Here is a 16490-nt window from a genome sequence, read left to right on the forward strand (position 1 = left end):
TCCTGTTTCACATTTTTTCCCTTAATTTATTGCATCACCATGGCAAAACTGTTCGATATATCAAAACTCCGTACGCAATTTAGCATCTTCAATGTCTTGGCATAATATTGCCTAAATTTGGTGACAGTCACATGATTCCCCTATGAGAAGTATTCAAAAGTTCAGGGCCTGCAATTTTCAAAAAATGCACATTCAATCCAAAATGGCTGAATTTTTGTTGGGCGGAGCTAATCACTGTAATTGTGAAAGTTGTCCGGCTTGATGAGAACAATATATATGTAGCAAGTTTGGTGATCGTAGAAGAAACTGACCCACACAACTTTTGTCAAAAGGTGGTGCTACCGAGCTCCCCAGCCACGCCCATGTGTTAACTTTTTCCCAGGCCTAATGGCGACAACTGTGTGTGCAAAATATCATGAAAATTCAAGCATGCCAAGCTCCTCAAAAACATGTGAATATACATAAAAAGTAATAATGACATTTAATACGTTACCATGGCAACACTATTTAAGATATCACAAATCCCTTCAGAATTTTAAATCTGCACTGTCTTGACATTACTCTAAACATTTTTGAAGCAATTCAGATTAACATAATAGGGATATTTCAATGTCTGTTAAAAGTGACACACTTCCTTCCGCCAGTTGGTGGCGCTACGGCCGTGACCCACAATAGTCACATCAATGTGATCAGCCTGTAAGGACAAACATTTGGCTCAATTTTTATGTAAAATCACACCATGCATGCAGAAGATATGAGACATTTCCTTTTTCCATTAATTTATAGCTTCGCCATGGCAACACCGTTGGATATATCAAAAATCCTTTCGCAATTTAGCATCGTCAATGTCTTGGCATGATGTCGCCCACATTTGGTACCTGTAACATGAAATACCCGGGAGTATATCAAATTCCTTAACATGCATTTTTCAAACAATCCAAAATGGCCAACTTCCTTTTGGGCAGAGCTTATGACTGTCAGTGTGAAAGTTGTCCGGGTTGATGGGATCTACATGTGTACAAAGTTTGGTGACTGTAGCTCAAAAGGGATGTGCTACATAGCCCCACGAACATGCCCATGTTCTAGGTGGTGCCGCAGAGCCCCTCCCGCACCCCCCACCTGTAACTCTGTCATGCCCTAATGGCCAGCGACTCTGATGTGTGTGCAAACTATCAAGAGTTTTCATGCACTTTATGTACCCCAAAAGTACTGAAAACCTTGAAAATAATAATAATAATAATAATAATAATAATAATAATAATAAAAATAATAATCCTTAGAAGAACAATAGGGCCTCCGCACTTTCAGTGCTTGGGCCGTAAACATGTCAATGCACACTGTAAAAAATGTCTGTAATTTTAACAGTAAAGGACTGTAAAAATGCTACAGAAATAAAATGTTAATTGATTAACAAGTAAAATATGCAGTAAAAATAATTTAATATATTTTAAAAGACAATACAGTAGTTTTTACAATAAAATGTTGTAAAAATGATTTTTTTTTAGATTGAAAAAGTATGATTTTCCTGTATAATTAATGGTAAAAAAAAAATAATTACATGTTTAACAAGAGAGTACATTTACTTTTTACAGCAAATTATTGTTGAAATTACAGTATAAAACAATAATCATGCGTTCCCACAGTTCCCTGCGTGACCCATTACATTTCATTATATTTTATGGGAATATTTCTGTTTCTTCTTATTTTTAATAAGAGTTACATACATTGGGGTGTTCTGTTTTATATTTTATGTAGTTTAGTTAATATTTATTACATTATTTTAATTTCACATGTGTTACCCTGACGGTGTTTAGTGTTTGTGTGAGTGACATTGAGCACTGTCTCTACATGTTTATTGGTCATTGCTCCTGGAAGAGCCCCTATTGGTGAGCTTCATGTCATCATGTGCTCTTCTGTAGTTTTCAACAAATACCTTATAAAGTAAAAAGCAGATTTTTACAGTTTCAGAAGGCTAATATCAAGTTTATTGTTTTTTTTACTGTAAATTTAACAGAATATATATATTTTTTTTTTTACAGTGCCATCGTGGTCATGTAAATTACAACAGTTTTAAACTAAAATTTACAGGTTGTTCTGTAAAGTTGTATATATTTTTACTGTATTTTTTACATAATTATTCTGGCAACCACAGCTGCCAAATTTTTTTAAAACAACAGGATTTTTTTTACAGTGCAGGCAAGAAAATTGAGCTTGTCAAACTTTTATGAGGGCTTAAATGAGACACTTTTCAAGTCAAGCACATTATATCCATTATAATATAAGAGTTTGTCTAAGCAAAAGCTACAGAAATTAACATTTTTGTGACAACTATATGCTTTGGATACATGCAAGTTAGCAGTTTGTTTTTCCAGCTGTTTGATTTCAGTATTACAGTCATTTTCCAGCAGGAGGAGTGTGTGTTACAGAAGAACAGCTCTTCGGACAATGAGAAATGAGTTTATTTAATGAAGTGGTTTGGGAGCGGCTGCTGCTGTTCACCATGTCTTACAGCATCCCTGAGCAATACAGCAATAAACTTAAAGCAGAGCTGCAGGCAGCACGCTAAACATGCGATAAGACAAACTGACTGTGTCTGCAGGGAATGTCGGATGATGAAATGTTGTGCTTTTACAGTATGATGATTTACAGTTGAATTTATGATGATTTACATCTAAAATACATGACGACACATACTAATTAGGCATTTGTGTGTGCATCAGGGTTGTGTGTCTATATATACTGTATATATATATATATATATATATATATATATATATATATATATATATATATATATATATACACACACACACACACACACACTGGCGACGAAAGGTTTGGAATAATGTACATGTTTTGCTGTTTCGGAAGGAAATTGGTACTTTAATTCACCAAAGTGGCATTCAACTGATCACAAAGTATAGTCAGGACATTACTGATGTAAAAAAACCAGCACCATCACCATTTAAAAAAAGTCATTTTTGATCAAATCTAGACAGGACCCATTTCCAGCAGCCATCACTCCAACACCTTATCCTTGAGTAATCATGCTAAATTGCTAATTTGGTACTAGAAAATCACTTTCCATTTTATCAAACACAGTTGAAAGCTATTTGGTTCGTTAAATAAAGCTTAACATTGTGTTTGTTTTTGAGTTGCCACAGTATGCAATAGACTGGCATGTCTTCAGGTCAATATTAGGTCAAAAATGGCAAAAAAAGTAACAGCTTTCTCTAGAAACTCGTTAATCAATCATTGTTTTGACGAATGAAAGCTATACGATGCTTGAAACTGCCAAAAAACTGAAGATTTCATACAAAGGTGTAAACTACAGTCTTCAAAGACAAAGAACAACTGACTCTAACAAGGACAGAAAGAGATGTGGAAGGCCAGATGTACAACTAAACAAGAGGATAAGTACATCAGAGTCTCTAGTTTGAGAAATAGACGCCTCACATGTCCTCAGCTGACAGCTTCATTGAATTCTACCCGCTCAACACCAGTTTCATGCACAACAGTAAAGAGAAGACTCAGGGGTGCAGGCCTTATGGGAAGAATTGCAAAGAAAAAGCCACTTTTGAAACAGAAATCAAAAAGAAAAGGTTAGAGTGGGCAAAGAAACAGAATTGGACAACAGATAATTGGAAAAGAGCGTTATGGATCTTAACCCCATTGAGCTTTTGTGGGATCAGCTAGACTGTAAGTTGCATGAGAAGTGCCCGACAAGACAGACACATCTATGGCAAGTGCTACAGGAAGTGTGGGGTGAAATGTCACCAGAGTATCTGGACAAACTGACAGCTTGAATGCCAAGGATCTGCAAAGCTGTCACTGCTGCATGTGGAGGATTTTTTGATGAGAACTCTTTGTAGTTTTTTCATATTGTAATAGTAATTTTTCACATTATTAATGTCCTTTCTATACATTGTGATCAGTTGAATGCCACTTTGGTGTATACAAGTGCCAGAAGCGCTGGTTTGATTGCTGTGATCTTCTGGGACTTTCATGCACAACAGTCTCTAGAATTTACTCCGAATGGTGCCAAAATCAAAAACATCCTGAGCAGCAGTTCTGTGGATGGAAACACCTTGTTGATGAGAGAGGTCAACAGAGAATGGCCAGATTGGTTCGAACTGACAAAGTCTACGGTAACTCAGATAACTGCTCTGTACAATTGTGGTGAGAAGAATATCATCTCAGAATGCTACTGTGAGATGGAGGGTTGGCGCTGTTTTGGCGGCACGAGGGGGACCTACACAATATTAGGCAGTTGGTTTTAATGCCGTGGATGATCGGTGTGTGTGTGTGTGTGTGTGTGTGTGTATATATATATATATATATATATATATATATATATATATACACAGTTGAAGTCAGAAGTTTACATACACCTAGGTTGAAATAATTAAAACTCATTTTTTAACCACTCCACAGATTTAATATTATTAAGTCATTTAGGACATCTACTTTGTGCATGATGCAAGTAATTTTTCCAACAATTGTTTACAGACAGATTGTTTCACATTTAATTGACTATATCACAATTCCATTGGGTCAGAAGTTTACATACACTAAGTTAACTGTGCCTTTAAGCAGCTTGGAAAATTCCAGAAAATGATGTCAAGACTTTAGACAATTAGCTTCTGATAGGAGGTGTACTGAATTGGAGGTGTACCTGTGGATGTATTTTAAGGCCTACCTTCAAAGTCAATGCCTCTTTGCTTGACATCATGGGAAAAACAAAATAAATCAGCCAAGACCTCAGAAAAAAAATTGTGGACCTCCACAAGTCTGGTTCATCCTTAGCAGCAATGCCTGAAGGTACCACGTTAATCTGTACAAACAATAGTACGCAAGTATAAACACCATAGGACCACTCAGGCATCATACCACTCAGGAAGAAGATGCATTCTGTCTCCTAGAGATGAATGTAGTTTGGTGTGAAAAGCGCAAATCAATCCCAGAACAACAGCAAAGGACCTTGTGAAGATGCTGGAGGAAACAGGCAGACAAGTATCTATATCCACAGTAAAACGAGTCCTACATCGACATAACCTGAAAGGCCGCTCAGAAAGGAAGAAGCCAATGCTCCAAAACTGCCATAAAAAAGCCAGACTACAGTTTGCAAGTGCACATGGGGACAAAGATCTTGTCCTCTGGTCTAATGAAACAAAAATTTAACTGTTTGGCCATAATGACCATCGTTATGTTTGGAGGAAAAAGGGTGAGGCTTGCAAGCCGAAGACCACCATTTTAACCGTGAAGCATGGGGGTGGCAGCATCATGTTGTGGAAGTGCTTTGCTGCAGGAGGGACTGGTGCACTTCACAAAATAGATGGTATCATGAGGAAGGAAAATCATGTGGATATATTGAAGCAACATCTCAAGACAAATGGACAGTGACCCCAAGCATACCTCCAAAGTTGTGGCAAAAGGGCTTAAGGACAACAAAGTCAAGGTATTGGAGTGGCCATCACAAAGCCCTGACCTCAGTCTGATAGAAAATTTGTGGGCAGAACTGAAAAAGCATGTGCGAGCAAGGAGGCCTACAAACATGACTCAGTTACACCAGTTCTGTCTGGAGGAATGGGCCAAAATTCCACCAACTTATTGTGAGAAGCTTGTGGAAGGATACCCAAAACATTTGACCCAAGTTAAACATTTTAAAGGCATTGCTACCAAATACTAACAAAGTGTATGTAAACTTCTGACCCACTGGGAATGTGAATAAAAGCTTAAATAAATCATTCTCTTTACTATTATTCTGACATTTCACATTCTTAAAATAAAGTAGTGACCCTAACTGACCTAAGACAGGGAATGTTTTCTACGATTAAATGTCAGGAATTGTGAAAAACTGAGTTTAAATGTATTTGGCTAAGGTGTATGTAAACTTCTGAATTCAACTGTATAATATATTTAAAACATAATATTAATTTATATATAATACATATTTAATAAATTAACACTTTTTATAGATCATTGTGGAAGAACATTCCCAGAATGCTCTAATTCATTCAATATATTATATGATCAATAGATTTGAATTTTTATGTCAATATTTATTATTATAAATTTACCGGTGAATGAAAACAATGTGGTTGACATTTTGTGGTGCTGTATGACAAAATTAAAATCTGTTTTCATGGCTGTGATAATTGTTTTCACAGCATTTAATTTACCCTTTACATATACAGTGACATGAAAAAGTATGTGAACCCTTTGGAATTAGCTGGTTTTCTGCATTAATTGGTCATAAAATGTGATCTCATCCTTATCAAAGTATAAACAAATACAATGTGCTTAAGGTACCAACACACAAACAATTATAATCTTTCATGCCTTTATTGAACACATCCCATTAAACATTTACAGTGCTGTGGAAAAAGTAAGTGAACCCTTGGATTTAATAACTGGTCGATCCTCCTTTAGCAGCAATAACCTCAACCAAGTTTCTGATAGCTGCGGATTAGACCTGCATCTCGTCTGGAAGGAATTTTGGACCAGTCTTGCTTACAGAACTGCTTCAGCTCAGCCATATTCTTAGGATGTTTGGTGTGAACGGCTCTCTTGAAGTCATTCCACAGCATCTCTATTGGGTTAAGGTCTTGGCTCAGGCTCAAAAGGTGGATTTTCATTTTTTGAAGCCATTCTGTAATGGATTTACTTCAGTGTTTAGGGTCATTGTACTGCTGCATCAACCAACTTCTAATGAGCTTCAGCTGGCACACGGTCACCCTGGCATTATCCTGTAGAATATCTTGATAAACTTCCCCAAATCATGATGCTCCCTGCACTGTAATTCACTGTTTTCATGTTGGTATGCGGTGCCCTTTTTATGCCATACGTAGTGCTGCATGCTCTTCCCAAACAATTCAACCTTCATTTCGTCAGTCCAAAAAACATTTTCCCAGTAGCGCTTTTGAGTGTCAAGGTGGTCATTTGCAAACTTCAGGCAGTGTAGCAATGTTTTTGTTGGAAAGCAGCGGCTTCATTCGTAGTGTCCTGCCATGGACACCATGTCTGTTTAATGTTTTTCATATAGTAGACTCATGAACAGAGATGTTAACCAGTTCCAGTGATTACTTCAAGTCTTCAGCTGTCACTCTAGGGTTCTTTTTTCCCCTAACTGAGCATTCTGTGGTGTGCCCTTTGAGTCATCTGGGATGGATGTATAATTTTAGGGAGAAAAGCCACAGTACTAAATCATCTCCATTTATAGACAGTTTGTCTAACTGTGGACAGATGGATATCTAAGCTCTTTGAGATAACTTTGTAACCCTTTCCTGCTTTATGCAAAGCAACAATTCTTGATAGTAGGTCTTCTGAGATCTCTTTTGCGAGGCATGGTCCACGTCAGCAGATGTTTCTTGTGAACAGCAAACTCAAAATGTTTGAGTGCTTTTTATAAGTCTAAGTAACATTAACCCACGCCTCCAATCTGGTTTAAATTAATTGGATGTGATGTTTACAAACTCCTGACTCTAATTAGCTTTTGTTTCTTAAGCCTAGGGGTTCACTTACTTTTTCCACAGCACTGTGAATGTTTAATGGAAAGTATTCAATAAAGACATGAAATATTATAATTGTTCGTGTGTTGTTATCTTAAGAACCATCGTGTTTGTCTATACTTGTGACTTAAATGAAGATGAAATCACATTCTATGACCAATTAATTAAGAAAACCAGCCACTGTATGTCTAATCATTTGACAAAAAAATAAATAAAAAAAAATTCAGAAATAGATATGCATAGTTAGTCTAAAGTAAATCAATTGAATTATTCACGTTTCTAATAATTAGTTGAGATTCTATGAATTGCATTTCACTAAATTCATATTCTTGTCATTCCAATTGAAATTCCACCAATTCATCATCCAAATTCGTAATTTAAAAAATTCTGAATTTTTCCCAACCCTGGTGTGCATCTGTGTGTGTCTAACCTGCTCACAGCCCTTGATGATACAGCAGCACAAGTGTCCGCAGGGTTTGGGGTTTATCATAGTGGGCACATGCTCCTTGGCCATCAGATCTGTGTAGAACTTTTTGCTGCGTTCTGTCTTTTTCCTGTAAGAAAAAGTCAAGCAGAACACTTAATTGAGCTTGACGTCCAAAGTCCACTTCATAAAAATAATAGTGTACAGTCCTTTGAAGCCAACATTAAACAGCATTTGCAATCCATTTTACTTCTGTAACCTGACATATCTTTAAGTGAAACAGGATATTAAATGAGTAAAACAAAATGTAGGACAGGACTTAATTTTATACATTGGGAATTGACTGGAGCAATGGTGTAAAGTCGTCTCTATGACAGGTGGCAGGAGGGGAGGTGCTGAAAATTAAGAGGGCTTGGTGACATCAGCCAAAAAGTAAAGTCGTTACATTTTGATGAAACATTACATTTACGCGATCGTAAGACACTTTTTTCCAAAGCGACTTACTGTGCATTCAGGGTTTATATTTGGATCAGTTTGTCTGTTCCCCGGAACTCAAACTGATGACCTTGGCATTGCTCGAGACAGTTGAGCTACAGCAGTGTTTCCCAACCTTTTTTTGCATAAGTGCCCCCACAGCACCATCAGTAAGGCTAAAGTACCCCTTCATTGACACAAAACCAAAGATGTGTACCAACAAACACTATATCATTTAACATTATCATTAATATTGATTACAATTAATAATAATAATGAAATATATATTTCAGGTACATTTTAGTTGAAATGTCCATTTTGCTTACATAGGAAATAAATTGTCTCTCAGCTAATGCTGTTAATTATACAGGGGACCTTCTAACTTGGTACGTTATGAAATATTAATTTTGCAAATGTTTTTTTATAATTTATCATCAGAATTTTGGTCACATTTTAAAAATGAATCCTGTATTCCATCAATAAATATAATGTTTTGGAATTGCATATACTATATTGCATACATATGTTTTATGACATATTGTTTACATGCATATTTGGAATTATTTATAAGTATTTACATTGATATGCAGAATAAGAGCTAAAACAGTACTGTCTCTTTAAGACTACTGGCGGCAGTTTAGCCAGTCAGCGCATATTAATGAGAGAGAATGCGCACGATTTCTTTACCGCATCCGTGCTATGTGTGATTAGAATTAATGTTTCTTTTTTGTTGTTTTTGATCAACAACTGACTGTAAAGAACAGGAAGTGTATTAAAAGAGAGATTATTCAATGACAAATGGATTGTGTGGATCTCATCTTTGGACACATATTACACTGGACAAGTCAAACCAAACTTTTACTCTCATGCAGTGAAAGGATCTCGCTGGCAAACTTCACATAGAGTAAAAGATCGATATCAGTTTTGTTCAAATGAAGATTGCAATTAATTGGAAAATCGATATTTTACCCAATCCCTAATTTTATTATTTTTATTTTAATCCATACATGTAATTTTGGTAGCAAAATCCAGTTCTTTTCACGTACACCCGATTGGGAATCACTGAGCTACAGGAACACAATTTTGGGGTTTGGAAGAACATGTAGCATTTACGAAGTGTTCATGATAAGAAAAGGAACATGTAATAAAGTAAATAAGGTTAATTTTGATTTCATTTTGACTTTAATAAACAGTCCTTTATGGAGACTGAAACTTGTCTTAGCACTGCTTGGTTTGTCAAATCTTTACCTTTCCGACTCCAGGGACATCAGCTTGGCGACGTCGTAACAAATTTGTGCATCGAGAACTACACAGTTTTCATATGCTTTCCTGTTTTGAAAACAGAAAAGAAAACAAGTGAGAAAGTGTTTGTGAGAAAGACGTTTACATAAACCACGTCTAAGCTTTGTTTGCTATAGGATCTGTTAAAACTCCCATGAGTGAGACAGTAAAAGCATATCCTAATTCCCACCTTTATAAGACAAGGCTGATAGTCTCGCAGGAGCCAGACTTTACTTTCGGCATAAAGTCTGGCGCACACTGTAGCTCATTCCGGCCAAAAACTGATCACTTTGATGGGAAGGGGCCGTCTTACCAACAAAGACCAGCCACAGTATTTTATATTACACTTGGGGGCAGGTAAATCTGAAATCCATTGCATTCCAATAATATGCATGCCACAAAGTGGTATGCCTTTTTATATAATGGTGCAGCAGTCTCTAGACACCGAAGACATTAGTGGAAAATGCGAGGAGACTTTAAGGTTACAATTTCTGTCTACTCAAAACTAATTACTACACACCGACAATTTATGGTTATAACTCTTTAAAAAAGGTGTACTCAATGTAGAAGTCTTCGTCTGCGACCCAACCTGAGCCTGACCAACTCTTGGGTTTCCGCCTCATTTTTGGGATGGATTCAGGCCATTTCTAACTCCACTGGCAAACTGTTTGCTCTAGTTTTAAGCATAGAACCTCACTACATTTTGTTAGATTTATGCTTAAAACAAGAGAGAGAAACAATATTGACAATAACAATGACAAATAAGGTTGACCGAGGTGATAATTTGAAATATTTTAAAAGTCAAGAATATCAAGAAGTTTTCTCATGGTTGCACCAAATTACCTGAACCAAATGTGCCTTTTCATTAAAATGTCAAAATATTTATATTTAATGATATGACCTAATAATTATCTGTTTTTAAATCTTCATACACAGTTTTGCGAGTCTAAAGAGATTTACAAGAATTGCATTTGTAATATTTTTTTTTGAATAATTTATTCGATAAAAGAGCGTTACATCATTGACCCATTTGCCAACAGGGTAAGAAAACCGAACTTAATTTAAGATATTCTCTAAATATATCTGATTATTTTGATTTATTATCTAACATCTTGTTTTAAGGATGTTTAAGTACTCTTCCCGGAAAACAAGACTACATATTTGTATTTTATTTATATCAAACCTGTTCGTAGTGGCCAGCCAATCAGATTCAAACGGACAAACCTGGCCAGTATTTGCCATTTAAATGCATAAAATGCATTATAAGTTGGTCTTGAGTCTACAGGGCTGATGTCTCTTTTCCCAATCCGCTGCAGTAAGACAGATTGCTCTTTGATTTGACATGCCTGTGGAACCTTCTCCATCTTCATCAAACTACACATCCTGCCCTCACTCTTGCATTCTGTCTGATGGCCAAACGGGCACCACAGTCTGTCTCATACTGGAATTCTTTGCCAGAGAATACATTTAAAGACTTTCACTTTCCACACATTAAATTAGATAAACCTGACTGAGTCACATGACCACTTAGACCATTTAAAACAGTTAAGGCTGCCTTTGTCTTACTTGGACAATGACTTAAATTAAGCTTGGGCAAATAGTCATGTTTCAATTTAAACTTTGAGGCTTGATAGCACTTATAGGTGAAGTGTGTACATGTTTTAAAAATTTTTTTTTTTAAATACGCTGTTTAATGTACAGAGACAACTATAAGTGATAAAAGTATAAACCATTCATAGGTTGTAAATACTGTGGTGCTCTGTTTCTGTTGTCCAGTATGTCAACTTCTTGCTTAACCAATGGTTTAAGTCTGGGGTGGGACAATCTGCTTATCCAACCAATGGAAGTTGGGGGGCAGGGTGGAAGGGGAGCTAGCAGTATTTGCAAAACTTGTTTGGATACAAATATTATTTTTGCAATTCTGTTGGGTGACGCAAGTTGCACAGAAATAATGCACTTCAGCTTCAGGATGATGAGAATGGAGATTTTAAGTAGCGTTTTGGTCTGGCACACAAAATAAAGTGTTTTCACCAAAAACAACTTACTCAAAATGTTGCTTTATATGACTCTCTTCTGCATATTTTGCAATCCCGTTAATGAATAAAGTGCGTTTCACCTGTGAATAGACATGAGACATGAGATTACATTTCATTAACATTTAAAGGAATATTCCAGGTTCAATACAAGTCAAGATCAACAAACAGCAAAAATACATTTTCACTTGTCCCTCCTTTTCTTTACAAAAAGCAAAAATCAAGGTTGCAGTGGGGACAATTTCTGGAGGGTTTAAAGGCAGAAATGTAAAGCTTATAATTTTATTAAAACACTTTTGTTAAAACTTTGAGCTCATCTGTATTATTATTTGAGCTGTAAAGTTGTTTAAATCATCGTTTTTACAGTCGTTTTAGTGTATAGGCACTATGTTGGTGCAAATGACATCTGCCAACTGAACTTATGAGCTTATATAGTACCATCAGAATAAATACTTCCTAAAGCATATAACATTAAATATATAACACCTTTAAAAGTGTTTTTATACTAGTCATTTTTGCATCAAAAGTGCTGTTTTCTCACTCTAATATACTTGAGACAGTGCTCGTGCAGGCATTTCTTGCTTGTTTTTTTATCTGTCAAAATGACAGACAGCGTTTGAATTATCCATCAATGTCTTTAAATTTGGTAAATGACAGATGTCTAAAAAACATGGCGCTCATGCATGTTTACATAGAAAAACAGTTATAAACAGTATATACGAAAGCATCTTTCATGAAGAATGTGAGGTATTTTATGTGTGTGACTGTTTGTCATAGGAAATGTACTGTTAACATTTTATAATAAATTTAATGAATAACATTTACAAGTATTACTGCTTTATACACTCACTGAGCTTTTTATTGGGAATACTATGGTCCTAATAATTGCCCAACAAATGCCCATCCGCCTCAAGGTTCAACGTGCTGTGCATTCTGAGATGCTATACTGCTCACTACAATTGTACAGAGTGGTTATCTGAGTTACTGTAGCCTTTCTATCAGTTCAAACCAGTCTGGCCATTCTCTGTTGACCTCTCTCATCAACAAGGCGTTTTATCCACAGAACTGTCGCTCACTGGATGTTTTTTCTTTTTGGCACCATTCGGAGTAAATTCTAGAGACTGTTGTGTGTGAAAATCCCAGCAGATCAGCAGTTACCAACAATCATGCCACGATCGAAATAACAGAGATCACATTTTATGCATTGCACTGGTGCCACACGATTGGCTGATTAGATAATCGCATGAATAAGTAGGTGTACAGGTGTTCTTAATAAAGTGCTTACAGATTATTGGTTTAAACCACAGTACATTCAAAAAGTTTTATTAATATACTGTATTCTTAATTACATTTGAATGTTTATGAACTACTAATATGTTAAGAAGAATTTTATTTTTTATTTAAAGGTGAACAGTCAGGACTGATGATGCTGGTTAACTTGAAAAAGGTTTGTCAGAGGTGTCTAATGTATCAAGTACATCCTTTGTTTCTGAATTTTTTAGTAATTCTTATGTATACTAATGATTCTAAAATTCATATTATTCTAATGCATGCTTGTGCATTTGTTTATTGTGTTTTAAGACAAACAGTTAACAGAAAAATAAATATAAAAATCACAGACCTAGATTTTTGCTTTTTTTTTTTTTTTTTTTAAAGAAAAGGAGGGACGAAATTTAGTTTACATTTGAAAAAATGAAAATTGTCATCACTTACTCACCCTCATGTCATTTCAAACCCATGACATTCTTTCTTCCATGAAACACAAAACAAGATGTTTTGAATCATGTTTATGCTGTTCTTTTTACAATGAATGCATATGGTAAACAGTGTCTTTTGAGATCCAGAAAAAATGAAAAGCATCATAAAAGCAGTCCATGTGACTTGTTAGCTATATGCTGAGTTTTCTGAAGCCAGGGCAAGATTTTTTTTTAGTAAAGAACAACTTAAAGTTTGGTCTGTTCCTCACACAAAGCTATCATATGGATTCAGAAGACTGAGAATATAACACACAAATCATATGTTCAGCTTTTTGGAGCTCTATAGCCTGTGTTCACCTTAACATTCTTCATAATTTCTCCTTTTGCATCCCACAAAAGAAAGAAAGTCATTCAGGTTTGGAACAACATGAGGGTGAGTAAATAATGACTGTTCCTTTAAAGTGTTTTGAGGAAGCTTTACTGCAAGTTGTCTCTGCTCACCAAGTCGTCTTCTTTGTAGTGCATCTTTGAGGTGTGTCTTCTCATGCTGTACACGGTCAGTAACAGATAAAAGAAGGCAAATGTAGTGTGCAGCCATAGCAGGTTATTACTGTAAGAGAGAGAAAAACAAAATATATAGAGATGATTCATTCATCAATCATCAGTCGTTCAGGAGTTCAACTCAAGAGTCGTAGGGATGAAGCAAGCTTACTCAGACTTCAAGTTGGCTATTGTAGTTCGCCCAAAACTGTAGGCATTATTTTCTGCAGGAAGAAAAAGTGAGTCATAGATGAGTCTTGCTTGTAGTCATGTTAATTGAGAACTAAAGAGAATTAAAGGTGGCATTCAGGTGTAATTTTAGACGTCTCGCTCTCAAACTTTCATGACTCACCTAATAGGTCTCCTGAGAAGTTGACAGGCAGGACGATGCCCACAGAAAGCACACCCACCACCACCAACAGACCAATGATGTGTCGCTGGAACGAGAGGTAGTGTACCGCGTCCTCGCCACACTTCTCCCTGATCTCGTCATCTCTGAGGGAGAGATGCGTCAGTAACAATATGCGATGACAACTTTCAAAACATTGTTTTGTTCGTTTGAGCTCCGACATTGATTTGAGAGTAGACGCTTTGAGGGCGTTCATGTTCGTTCATCTCATAAATATGATCATTCTGACATAACTTGGCGTTAGTGTGCACTCCCATTATCAATGACTCAATCGGCTTTCTAAAGTAAAGTAAGAACAAAACACTCACTTTATCCTGAAGATGGCTGTTAGCCAGGAACAGAAGCCCTGCAACACAGACACAGATCAACACATTTACAGCACTCTAACTATCACCTGTCAATCACCTCAACGTTGAGAGGTTCATAGTCTCTAATGCCATTTCAGGAGCCATTAAAGGCTGTGTGGGTGCATGTGACGCAAGTTTACATAAGTGCACATATGCTACAGCAGAACAGGCAGAGGCAAACAAATGGCTGTCAAAAGGCTTTGTGTGTCATTATGAAATCCACAGGTGTGTGTGTTATGTGAGACAGAACTATGGCAGATGGGTGTGTGTCTGTATTTCTAACTGTGAACATGATAAAGAGAGAATAATAGAGGACAAACAAACTGCCTTGCCAAAAATAAAGTCATCATTTGGATTTAAATAAGCAGATACTTAAGAGCCTGTGATTGGATCATTATTGCAGTGATTTTAATATGTTTCAGCTGGCAACAATTCTTTTAACCCTAACCGATGCAGTGTGTAGCTTCTCATTTCTTAAACAACCATGTCGGAAGACGTATCCCCTATCCCGTTGTCGTGGAAATGATGTTACTGTGTTTCAGAAGGGGCAAATTATTCGCCTGCATCAAGCAAAGAAAACAACTGAGGAGATTGCTGAAATCACTGGAATTGGGTTAAGAACTGTCTAACGCATTATTAAAACCTGGAAGGATAGTGGTGAACCGTCAGCCTTGCAGAAGAAATGTGGCTGGAAAAAATCTTGAATGATCGTGATCGGAGATCACTAAAACGCTTGAAGTCACATCATAAAAAAATCGACAGTAGAACTCACCGATATGTTTAATAGTGAAAGTAAGAGCATTTCCACATGCACAATGTGACGAGAACTTACAGGATTGGGACTAAACCGCTGTGTGGCCACAAGAAAGCCACTTACTCGGAAAAAACGGTTTCAATTTGCTAGGGAGCATAAAGATTGGACTGTGGAGCAATGAAAAAAGATCATGTGGTCTGATGAGTCCAGATTTACCATATTCCAAAGCGATGGGCGCGTCAGGGTAAGAAGGGAAGCGCATGAAGTGATGCACCCGTCATGCATAGTGCCCACTGTAGTGTGGAGGCAGTGTTATGATCTGGGGATGCTTCAATTGGTCAGGTCTAGGCTCAGCAACGCTATGCAGCAATAAAATGAAGTCAGCTGACTACCTGAATGACCAGGTTATCCCATCAATGGATTTTTTCTTCTCTGATGGCACTGACATATTCCAGAACGACAATGCCAAGATTCATCAGGCTCAAATTGTGAAAGAGTGGTTCAGGGAGCATGAGGAATCATTTTCACACATTAATTGGCCACCACAGGGTCCTGAACTTAACCCCATTGAAAGTCTTTGGGTTGTGCTGGAGCAGACCTTACTGAGCGGTTCGACTCTCCCATCATCAATACAAGATCTCAGCCAAAAATGAACGCGACTCTGGACGGAAATAAATGTTGTGACGTTAAATAAGGTTGTTGAAACAATGCCACACAAATGCGCGCCATAATCAAAGCTAAAGGCGGTCCAACAAAATATCAGAGTATGCGACTTTTTTTTGGCCAGGCAGTGTATGTAAGGGAAAAAGACATGGGGTATATTTAGAATGGCATACTACTTTTGCAGTATGCATTATGTGCATAGTATGCAGATTTTTCTGAATGCACAGAATATATGGATGGCCTCCTACATTTGCCAAAACGTGTAGTTTTCGACCAGAGTACACCGACTGCATGGAATACGGTATAACACAATGGTATAAATTACAATTTTCATTTAATTCAATTGTTAATTTTTGA

The 16490-nt window shown here is 36.7% G+C and overlaps 1 protein-coding gene across 5 annotated transcripts in view; it reads right to left on the reverse strand.

Annotated features, from left to right (window-relative positions):
- The window catches only part of LOC127411930 (CSC1-like protein 2), a 64958-nt gene that overhangs the window by 19635 nt on the left and 28833 nt on the right, over positions 1-16490 (reverse strand). For all 5 annotated transcript variants that reach the window (XR_007892365.1, XM_051647849.1, XM_051647850.1 and 2 more), the window contains 7 exons: positions 14678-14715; positions 14313-14455; positions 14133-14184; positions 13922-14030; positions 11736-11806; positions 9658-9738; positions 7942-8065 (listed from right to left, as the gene is read on the reverse strand). Coding sequence is in view for 4 of the 5 variants with exons in the window: in XM_051647849.1 (XP_051503809.1) it covers positions 7942-8065; positions 9658-9738; positions 11736-11806; positions 13922-14030; positions 14133-14184; positions 14313-14455; positions 14678-14715 (618 nt within the window). In the remaining variant the exon portion in view is untranslated. The remainder of the gene's footprint in view (positions 1-7941; positions 8066-9657; positions 9739-11735; positions 11807-13921; positions 14031-14132; positions 14185-14312; positions 14456-14677; positions 14716-16490) is intronic.

The sequence above is a fragment of the Myxocyprinus asiaticus genome, chromosome 21, assembly GCF_019703515.2.
Source record: "Myxocyprinus asiaticus isolate MX2 ecotype Aquarium Trade chromosome 21, UBuf_Myxa_2, whole genome shotgun sequence".
NCBI lineage: Eukaryota > Metazoa > Chordata > Actinopteri > Cypriniformes > Catostomidae > Myxocyprinus > Myxocyprinus asiaticus.